This window comes from Protomyctophum bolini (assembly GCF_963924005.1).
Source record: "Protomyctophum bolini genome assembly, chromosome: 5".
Taxonomy (NCBI): domain Eukaryota; kingdom Metazoa; phylum Chordata; class Actinopteri; order Myctophiformes; family Myctophidae; genus Protomyctophum; species Protomyctophum bolini.
The window spans coordinates 7,511,150-7,522,365 of record NC_137866.1 but is presented as its reverse complement, the minus strand read 5'-3'; the positions used below and the strand labels follow the sequence as shown (position 1 = coordinate 7,522,365).

General features: G+C 42.7%; 1 protein-coding gene across 2 annotated transcripts in view; it reads right to left on the bottom strand.

Moving 5' to 3' along the window:
* Nucleotides 1-11,016, bottom strand: part of LOC308315418 (putative helicase mov-10-B.1) — a 15,119-nt gene extending 4,103 nt beyond the window's left edge. Inside the window, exons 1-18 of one of the 2 annotated variants that reach the window (XM_080763379.1) lie at nt 10,678-11,016; nt 10,448-10,565; nt 9,278-9,465; nt 8,861-8,972; nt 7,791-7,932; nt 7,180-7,435; nt 6,976-7,089; nt 5,933-6,116; nt 5,063-5,205; nt 4,603-4,785; nt 4,032-4,144; nt 3,576-3,775; nt 2,850-2,947; nt 2,227-2,324; nt 2,037-2,135; nt 1,403-1,505; nt 1,005-1,122; nt 576-767 (exon numbers count right to left, since the gene is read on the bottom strand). In XM_080763379.1, coding sequence (XP_080619505.1) covers nt 576-767; nt 1,005-1,122; nt 1,403-1,505; nt 2,037-2,135; nt 2,227-2,324; nt 2,850-2,947; nt 3,576-3,775; nt 4,032-4,144; nt 4,603-4,785; nt 5,063-5,205; nt 5,933-6,116; nt 6,976-7,089; nt 7,180-7,435; nt 7,791-7,932; nt 8,861-8,972; nt 9,278-9,465; nt 10,448-10,565; nt 10,678-10,811 — 2,595 coding nt within the window. In that variant the 5' untranslated portion in view covers nt 10,812-11,016. The remainder of the gene's footprint in view (nt 1-575; nt 768-1,004; nt 1,123-1,402; nt 1,506-2,036; nt 2,136-2,226; nt 2,325-2,849; nt 2,948-3,575; nt 3,776-4,031; nt 4,145-4,602; nt 4,786-5,062; nt 5,206-5,932; nt 6,117-6,975; nt 7,090-7,179; nt 7,436-7,790; nt 7,933-8,860; nt 8,973-9,277; nt 9,466-10,447; nt 10,566-10,677) is intronic. The other variant, XM_080763380.1, reaches the window with a different exon arrangement.
* Nucleotides 11,017-11,216: the final 200 nt, after the last annotated feature.

Genomic DNA, 11,216 nt, shown 5'->3' with positions numbered 1-11,216 from the left:
AAATATTATCTACAATTTTTCCTCCTTGAATAATATTTTACAAGTAGTAAAGAAGAAGAAAACATTTGAGGTAGTGTTAATTTTGTTGACTAAAGACTAAGGTTTTTGATAAGGGGATGTGGACAACCGTGGGTCCATGTGGGGATGTGGACAACCGTGTGTCCAACCGACTGGACCCCGGGCACTGCACCTCCTGGGGTGGAACGCCAGTGTCGAATTTGAAGTCGGTATGGTGCGAACGGTTCTCGAGTTACGTGGATTTCAGACGTACGTACAGACATACAGAGACTTTGTGCATTTATAGTTAGATTAGATAGATAGATGATAGATAGATTTGCGGGTGGAGGTGTGTCTGTAGGCGTGTTGATGTGCTTTTCCTATAATTGCTATCTTGCACAGTGCACACACAGGGTTAGGAGACAACAGAAAGCGCCTCCTCAAACCACCCGCCATGCTAATTCCGTCTGCCTCGACACACAAAATGTTGCAGAACGTTCACAGCTCAGAGGTCTCGTTACAATAAAGTGCATGCACGCAGCTACAGTACACACACAGCACTGGAAGTGCATTCCCACCTGTTTCCTGTAGGGAGCAATGATACCTATCTCGTGGGGTGAGATGGTAGCTCGGCCATTCTTGCCCTGTGTCTCAAAGAGTTTCCTCAGGTAGTAGATCAGCACCTCCACCTCTGCTACGTTGAAGAATGAAGGACTGCTCTTCTCGCGCTCATCAATGCCCGTCACCCCGTGGAAGATCACCGGGAAGTTCTGAGAGACAGTGAAGCTGACTTTATACTGTTTTAGGACTGACTGCGTCACTGCTCACTGATGCATTGCATTTTTCACGTTACATTCTGCACGTGACATAAGTGTCATAAGTATGAATGACACTTCTTCTGGCAGGTGTATTTTAAGGTTGCTAGAGACACTGTATGGACTTGACAGGAGCTTCACAAACAGGGCGACCGGATTAATCAGAAGAAAGCACAATTTTAAATAAATTACCTTTTTGGGCAGGTATTCCCACCCGCAGTAGGAGTTGCGTAGCATCTCATCAGCACACGCTTGGAGCTCTCCGTCGTAGAACATCTCATTGGGAATCTTCAGGATGGCAGGATGGGACCTGACACAGCAAAACATAAAACGCTGCTGTCATCGCTGCTGTCGGGTGGAAACCTCATACATGTGCAAAACTGTTACTTTTCCGGCTTCAAAATCCAAAATAGCTTAAGTTGTAGATAGTATTTACTACTTTTGTGTGACACTGTAGAATGACGAAGTAGGGCAATAATTAAAAAAATAAAAATAAAAAAACCCCAAAAAGGTAAAAATATTTCAGCGGTATCAACGATAATTATGACAATATTAGACAAAGTCTAAAATAAACTAAAACACTACGTCACCTGTAGTTCTTCAGCAGTTTGGTGACAAAGCGATTGTTGAACTTCTCTTGATCCTTCTGGTACAGAGGGAAATCCCTCATCAGACGCTCCAACAAGGAGACATCTGCAAATGAGAGCTTTTATCTCCACAGATCAAACATCAGCAATTTGTGTGTGTGTGTGTGTGTAATTATCAAGTCCAGCATTAGATCTGCCTCATTCCCATCAAGTCAAGTTCCTCTTTCCTGAATTCCCTGTTTTGTAACAGTAACATGTGTGTCTGTATTACTGCATCTGTGCCCCACCCGTGTGTCTGTATTCTGCAGCAATAATAATAATAATAATAATTCAATCACACACCCTACGCAATGATTATGCTATAGTATCGTGCTTGCGTGTGTGGTAAACAGCCCAAAGTACAGGACACCTGCTATAGACTGCTATCATCATCAACTTCTGCTTAGTCTTTACGATTGCAGGAATCATTCTGGGTTCTACATTTCTCTTGCCTGTTGTAACAACCGTGCAGCCATCCTGGCACCAGTAGAAAAAGGAACCAGGCACCCATAAGCCATATTTCGGGTCATGCCATCAGTGTGTGTGTGTGTGTGTGTGTGTGTGTGTGAGAGAGAGAGAGAGAAGGGGCAGCACGTACCCATGCCATATTTGATTGCCAGTGGAGATCTGAGGATGGGTCCAAGTTGCTTGTGGTCTCCGGCCAGCACTACCTGACCAGACTCAGCGTGGAGTAGCCCTGAATGTGTTCCATGGATCATAAATGAGTGGATACAGCATAAACACAACTTAAACACATGAAAGCCATGATAATTGTATTTATCTTTTACCTGCCAGTGGGATTAAGCATTCCGTCTCCACAGCGTGTCCAGCCTCATCCACAAACACGTGTGTGTAGTGGCCTGGGGGGATCCCTCCAGTAACCAGCCTGTACACATGAGAGAGAGAGAGAGAGAGACCACAGAATGTCATACAAATACATTAGAAAGTAATGTACCTGCTTAATGATGCAGTGGTTACAGTGTCCGCCCTGAGATTGGGAGGTTGCAGCAGGGGTTCAATTCCCCAGCTGGATCATACCAAAGACTATAAAATGGGACCTATAATGTCTCCCTGGCATTCAGCATCAAGGGTTGGATTGGGGGCAGGAGGACCGAGCGACGGACCAGGATTTGTAGTTTTTTGTAGTTTTTGCATGGCACCGGTGAAAGGGTGCCCGTAGAAACGCCTGGCTCTAAAAGTGTTTTAACTGTCTACAAGGGAAATACATTGTAACCCTCCTTCAAAACCACTCTCAAAGAGCACTTAACAGGTATGTGCAATTCGAAACTGGCACCGGTAAAGAAAAAGTTAAAGTTCAATTCTACAAACTGTTAATACAAATGTCAATCAATCAATCAATCAATCAATCAATCAATCAAACAAACAAACGTTAGCATCTATCATTAGCTACCTTCCAGCAGTGATCAGAGTGGTGACTATGATCTTGTACTCCATCAGCTCCTCTTTTGGGGGATACACATATGTATCTCCTTCCAGGTTAGAGCAATCCTATAAGAAATACATGCGCAGGAACACCATGCATACAAAATACAAGCGTGAGGAATGGGCTCACAATGTTAGAAACGTGCTGTGTTTAGTGCTTCACTGAACAGAAAGAGGAAGACACAAGGAAACAGCAAAGAATTCACTTATGCTATCCATGCACCAATACCTGAAAAGCATCTGTGTCATTTTATACTCGCAAAAAAATAGCAGATATACAAGTTAACAGTAGCAGCATGTCACTTTGTGCCACGATGTGAGTGTTCAGATCTGCTATTCTTTTGAAAAGTTGTGAATATTGTGCAAAATCTTTGAATATATGCATTTTTAACGCATTATTTTTGCTCATCATTGCTTCTGGTGGCCCCTGCAACAATATTTTGAGATCGGGGTCCGTGGCCAAATACATTTTGTGTGACCTTGACATGAAAAAGTTTGAGCACCACTGACAAACAGTAGAAAGTCAGAAAGTCAGAAAGTCTCTTGAGACAGACTGTAATTCAAAGGAAAACAGGGCGCTGTTTTTCCTTTATTTTATGCCGATGGATTCTCAGATTGGGATTTCAAAGACATTCATAGAATCAGCCTCAGGTCTTAATGGGTCTTAATGTTGTTAGTGTGTTACGGTACTGACCCGTAGACCATCGGGAACAAGTCTAGGGTCCCGGCTGCTGGCGTACATGCGGAACACCGTGTGTGGGTCCACGTGCTCTATGATCTTCTTACAGAGGAGGTCGGAGGCACTGTTGGACGGAGCACAGGCCAGGATGTGGCAGGAACCCTCATGGGTCTTCACGATCTGCTTGATGGCCTCGACCATGGTCACCGTTTTGCCTGACAAACACAAACAGCAGCAGGAATTAGGTAAAGAGATGTGATGGGAGAAGATGGGGGAATGCCACCTGGCTTCGCCGTAGCAGAGACACCACTGATGGATTGTGTGTCGAGCTTGTGGATCTTCTACTTTAGTGTGACGCTGTAGTAAGATCAAGGGTTTGGGTTATAGTTAGGGCATTCATTTATGAAGAAAAAAACACATGTTAAAATATGTGGTTATCTAAAATGACACAGAGACGATCAAATATTATACCTGTGCCAGGTGGTCCAAACAGCAGATAAGGGGCGGGTTTAGAAGACCCTGCTACTATGTGTTGCACGGCTGCGTACTGCTCAGGATTCTTCTCCAGATTTCTGTCAAAAAGCCTACAGAGAGAAAGGCAGAACCATCAGTTTATCTGGTATGGCTTCAGCACTAGTGGTCACAATACGTACTGTACGAATGATCTCTTATCAATCTGCATTGTGATGCCAGGAATCCCCCTCGCTTCCCAATTTTCAGACCAGTTAAGTGTTGCATGCATGTGATTGGCTACAGCCGCTACACCAACTCCAAACAGCCCCAAAGACACATGCCAGCACTATTTACGCCTTTGATTCCAACAACAGAACTTGAGGCAAATATTCTGCACTACAGATTTCCCTCCAGACCCCAAGTACTGTATGTACTCAAGTATACACTTTGTTGACTGGGGTCCCCCAAGGCTCTATAATGAATCAAGCAAGATATTCCCCTCAACAGCCAATCTCTTCACCCAGAACAGGCTTAAGTTCATGTGCTTAATGACTCATCAATATGTGGATAGAATGACTGGATGACTAACCTCAGTGTGGGCAGCTCTAGTAGTTGTTGTTGCCTCCCTGGGGTGGCAGTGTTGGGAAACAGCACCTTTCCCAGCCTGTGTTCAGCCACGAACTCCAGTGCTCTGTGCTGGACGCGCATCATCAGACGGTTGACTATGAACTCCACACTGAACTTCATGTCATCTATGAAGCGATCCACCAACCTGCAGTCCAATTCACAACAAACTGCATGAGCCGCTGATGGCCAGACCTTTATTGAGCCCGTGGCGGGGTAAATTCAGTTGTCATGAAACACAGGACCGATACAGAAAGAAATAGATAAAGCTAGGAGTAGCAAGTTATACTATTACTAATGAAAGAAAGTCATACATGGGTATTAAGAAAAGAGTACCAAAATCAGGTATACTGAAATATATTGTACGGTATTATACTCTGCATTGTTACATTTGTTATACATCGCTATACAGTCTCTGGGCTTACTGTGAGCTGAAGCCCAGTTTGACTTGGTCCAGCTCCACACTGTGGACATATCCTTTGTATTTCACTCCTTCTTGCCCTTTTGGTTTGACAAGCAGCTGGTCCCCACGAAGCACAGATGGACGGTTCTCAGACACACCTTCAACCTAACAGGAGAGGATGAATGAGTGCGTGTGCGTGTGTGTTTTTTTTATTTTTATTTTTTTATTAGATGCAATTGTGAACAATAGCCAAGTAATACATAGTAAATACATATCCATTGGCCAATCAAATGGTTCACTGCAGCTCAACAGTCAGTGTGAGGGGTGGTCAGGAGATGTCTGTGAGCTCTGCGTTTAAAGGCTTGAAGGCTGTTGTCTGTGATGGAGTCCACTACATGTTCTGGTAGGCTGTTCCACACCTGAACAGCAGTGTGGATACTAGTTCTGTCCAATGTCCGTGTTTTGGAGCCTGGGGGGTCGAGAGCATGTTCTGGTGTGGCTGTGCATCGGCGGGTGTTTCGCCGCCTGGTGTAAGGTGGAGGGAGCATGTCCTGGAGGTCCCTAGGGCAGTGGGGGCTGTGCATTTTGTACAGGACTGTAGCGGCGGCAACGTGTCTTCTGTGGCTAAGGGCCGATTCATACTCCTATTTTAGAGCCGAATAAAAGTCGGTTCGGCTCTGTAGAGCCTACAATTTGACGTCATTTGAGGTTCGGGGGGGCGGGTACCGTCCTAAAGTCGGCTCTTCGGTGCTACTGAAAATTTCTGACGAGCCGAAATCATTTCGGCACTACAGCGCCGAAACAGGAGTATGAATCGGCCCTAAGGCTGTCGATGATGTGTGTGTGTGTGTGTGCGTGCGTGCGTGCGTGCAAGAGTGCATCTCAAACTAACCTCCAAAACGAGAAGTCTCTTGTTGACTTTGTCTCTGACCATGGAGGCGTGTTCTCCATCATCTTTGGGGATGTCGTATCTCCTGATGTCGAACATCGTTTGAATCTCCTCCAGAAACAGCATCAGCTGGAACTTCGTATAATAGTTCTCCTCGCTCAATGGACTCTCAAGCAAGGACTTTCTACTACAAAGAATGCATTGCAATCTGTTACATGATTCAGAACTTCAACTTTATTGTCACATCACAAGTTTACGGAGCTAGAAATAAGTGAAAATTCCCAAAAATAGGTGAAATTCTTGGTCGTACAAGCTCCCATCATTTGCAGTTTTCTGGAAAGTTGAAAATAATATTACTAATATAATAGCAGCATATATTCAGATATAAGGTGCATAGTTCCTTTAAGCCATACCAGCCCTTATGAAAAAGAATAGCCGTTTTGTATTTTAAAACAAAATGCCAGACACCAGAAGATTAAAGAGCAATACAATAGCAACAGATATAGAATATAAGCCATGCTATTTCATACTCAGTTTACCCACACTTCTGGGAACAGAATCTAAGCTGTTTATGCTGCCCTACAAAGCCGAAGTACAGTAACTATGGGAATTGTTTTTGTCCGATATTTGGCTTAAAAGTGTTTCAACTGGTCAGCCAAGTGATATTACACTAACTGTTACAGTTCTTGAGGTAATTGTTTATCCCCCAAAATCACGAAGGCTAATTTGACCTTTGGGATCCACAAATAAATTGGTATGTCCAAAAACCTAGTTACTGCACTCTGGCTTTGTAGGCTGGGCAATATAGTCTCGTGATTAGTGTCTTGCACATACATTATATTATGCAGTATTCAGACCTTGGAAGGAGTTGAATGTTACTTGTTGCCTTTAGTGGCCAATGATTTACTACCAAGAGTTGACAGGGTCAAAAGTTAACTTCATTGTATGGTCAATAAACAGTCATGCAAATATGCAAATGTTTCCCTGTTTGCTTATTTAAAAGTGGTATGCTTTATGTGCTGATAATCCAAACTACGTGTATTTACCTTTTATCACGGACAGAATTCGGGTCCTTCAGTGACATGATCAGCTGTGTCATGTATGTTGGAACCACATACTTTTTCAGCCCAACTTCCATTTTGAGGCGCAACACTGACAAACTGTACAACACATGAGACAATTTAATCAATGCATCACTGTTAGTCAACATTTACATTTCACTTCTAGTCAACAACATGAGTATGGCATACTTCTCAGGTGGCAGGCCATCCACAATAGTGCTCGTTGTCTGACTTTGTAGTTTGATGGCAGGGATGACGCAAGGTTTGTAAGGGGCTTCGGGGCCCAGCTCCTTTCCAAAAGATGTAACGCATTTGGCCTCAATAATGCGCACAATGTGGAAGGCAGTGGAGGATGGCAGGTCTGCTTTGAACTCAAAGGCGAAAGTTGCTGGATAGTAACCTACTAAATTGGTACGGAAGAGGACTTTGATTTTGTAGCTATCACCTGGGGACAGAAATGCATAAAATATGACAATATTCCATACAGTCATATAACCCATAAACCACATGAACCCTAGCATCCCTATTCATGGCATGTCATAAATAATCTGTCAAAAATAGATTTACAAGCTCACAACACATGCAACACTGAGATGCGTTGTCAATACATTTGACGTGGAGGGGACCAAGACCCCTGAGTACCACGGTTAATTATGTATACCGGTATTATATTTGAATCAGTGATATTATACAAACATGTAGATGGTAGATTGCTATAACAACAATCCAGTCTATTATAGTGATTAAGGAAACCAGACCTTGTTTTTTTATTGGAGCAATATATAGCTTAATAAATTCACCTGGTTTCAGTTTCAGTGGGTTGGCACGGGTCACTTTATGGTCATCCTCCAGAGAAAAACACTTTAACCATTGCAGAGGACTGTAGTAGGTGAAACAGACTGGTTCTGTCCCTGTGTTCTCCACATACAGATGGACCACATGCTGTTACAGCGAGAAGAACAAAGTCACTCAATGGAACTCTATACTGTATGTACTATGTATATCACAATCTTGCTGATCTTAATTAAATACTCCAGTAAGCGAGTAGCATAAATGGACTGGGAGTACAACAGGTCTGCAACAGTGAACCACTATCAACAGTAATGCTCACCCCGAAACACACTCGCTTCTTTCGTTGACCGCTTGCCCCCAGCGGTTCTTATTCTTGTATTAGTTTGACTGAAGTGATAAGGTTTGGAATAAGCTCAGTGTTAAGCGTAGTTTTACTGAGGTTAAGTTTAGCAATATAAGTTAGGTTTAGTTTAGTTTAGTTTAGTTAGTTCCGTAATGTCCTTGCCTGACATGGTTGAGCCTGCTGGGGGCTATAGGCTCCCGTCGGTAAGCTACCCCGGGTCATGGAGACACAAGCTTTTCCACCACGGCAAGGTAAACAGCACAACGAGAGGCAAGCTTAGGTTTAGGCATAGTTTACTGAGCTTATTATTTTTTAGGAATAAAGTTAGGTTTAGGCATAGTTTACTGAGGTTATGCTTATGCTTATCCTGGTGGTGACCGCTCCAAGGTCGCGGCATTTGATACGGGGCGAGCGTTTTGTATTCCTATCAACCTGCCATTCCTATTTTGGGCATTATAGGCAAAAATGACCAAAGAACGAAAATAGCATATATAGGCCTATGTACAATGTATCATAATGCAACACGTTGTGAACTTTAAAATCCACTATTTAAGTGGTTAATCAGACTAATCAATTTAGTCGATTCAATGATATGTTAAAAAAATATCTACATTTTTTCCCCCTCAAAACAGTAATCAATACAACAATAATCGCTATGAGAATAATCAATAGCTGAAACCCTACTTGCCTATGCATTCTAGCAGATATTGTAAAGAAGTGTTTATCGACACGCACCTCATACACGCCTCCATCACATACTACTCCTTCAACACCTAGAACCTTGCCGTTCTCAAAATCATGGTCTGAGGTGATGCAGATACCATGTTTGTCCGAGATGAACTCAGCCCTGTCGATACAACATGACAACATTATTGTACTGGCAGATTCACGTCCATGTAAATGATACATCCATGATTATATTTAACAAACTAAATGTATGAGCGTCACTTTGAAAACATAACTAAAAGTCACATGAGCAAAATTCAAAACAAATAAACAGAAACGCTAATTTCGGGAACAAACATTTCACATGGGATTCCTGTAGTCACAAAATGAAGTAAGAACCCAAATAACATCATCAGAGCAGCTTACTGCATACATTACATACTACTGTATGACTAGTGTATAAGCAAATTTTCTTTGTCCTCTTACATGTTTGTATTGAGCTTGTCCATAAGGTCACTGGCAAATGTCTTTCGGGTTCGGGGTCTTCGGGCTCGAACCCCAGTGTTCTGTTCACCAACGTCAGTACTCTGTGTTTGCCCAGATGATCCATTCTGGGGAGCCAAATGCTGCTGACTCCTGCGTGAATGCCACTGGTCCTGATATACGGCTGTGACCTGTAGTATTTCAATAACATAAATGGTATAATGTTGAATGCCATTAAGCCATTACCATTTCCATTTCCAGCTGTTCCTTTGAAGCTCTTGCCAGTTATTGCCCTATGCCCTGACAACGTGATGACTCACTTATTTGAATGAGATTTGTATAAATACAAAAACATTTCTCAGTGCTGTAACTTTAAGTGCAGCACGCATACAGCTGCATAGCATAGTACATATTTTAACGAGTCACCTGTAAACCTGTGATGTGAGTCATGTGACAAAGTTGATTCTGATCCGACATGTATGATAAAGCATTACACTTGTTAGGGCCCACCATTTTCAATTCATTTGCACCTAGCCTTGGATCAAGATTATCGTAGAATGTATTTTTTTATCGCGTCTGACATTTGTCAAGCAAATGTCAGACTTGATTAAATACATGTATATTTGATAGTTTTGAGTTGACTCTTGATCCAAGGCCTGTTTAATCCATTCTGTGGCCGATTTTGTGGGAAGTTCCCAATGGCCATGGTGGTAGTGAGGGGGCGCATCCGGTGAAAGCCGGAATTACACGCAATGTAAACGGGAAGTAAACGAGGGGGGAAATGGCGTTCGTCCACAGACGGGATTAAAACACTTCTTTATTGAAAATGATCGACCAATACATTGCACAAAGACTGCGCTGCGTTCGTTAACATTTGGGACAAGCGGGTAAGCACCTTATAATTTGCATGTGTACATGTTCGGACTCAAGAGCTGCGGTCTTTATTTATTATTTAACAGTATGCAGAATGGGTACATTTAAAACGAAAGCACAACTCAATATAGCTCAACTCAATACAAAAACTGTTACTGTCTGTGCTGCTGCTGTTATCAAGCAGAGTCGACACATTCGGAATCACATGAGACGTCCTCACGGTGACGTAATTTCTAAACAATTAAAGTTTGCCATCATTCTTTTTTTAAACAAAAAGTTGCGCTGAGAAAAGATGCTCACCTTGGGGGTGAAACGAACTGCAGTTTTCCGTTTCTTTGAGTAGAGCTCGACTTTGTGGGACACTTCCATAGCATAAACAACTCCATAAAAGTTTGGACCTCTGCGTCCTTCCTCATTTCTGAAATATAATATAGTAGTAGCCCACACCATATGTTTAATGGGGACCGGGAGGACTGTTAAACATCACGAAAAATTGATCTTTTCACTGCTTATCTGAAACCAAAACTCACCTGCTGTTCCTGAACTCAAGATTATAGATTTCTTTTAGTTGATACATGTATTTGACTTCTGCTCGATCAGTCTCGTACAAAAAGTCAAAGAAATCTAATCCAATTTCGCAGACCTCGGATAATTTCATTTTCATCCTGTACTGTAAATGTTGCTATTCAGAAAAACTGCTCAGTTCTGCTCGATCGTCAAGTTGCACTATAATGTCAATGTGACAGACGTCAGACAGTTAATTAATTAGCTAATAAACTCGTTCTGTATCCTTGGGTATTCCAGTTGGGCCGTTTAAACTTTCGTGTCAGAACGCTGGTGTTGGTTCTTGGTTGCGTTACTTGCAAGTAGACTGACATGGATTGGGACAGCTGTCTGTGTGCCGCCCACACACACACTCACACTCACTGAGTGACTGTGAAACCTACAGGCAAAGTGCGCCACGTGGTTCTTCATAGGAAACGAAACCTACCAGTAAGCGTGCCGTACCGCACGTACTAGCTCCTTCTTATAAGAGCTGTACAGTGGACAGCTGGTTATGTAGATAATA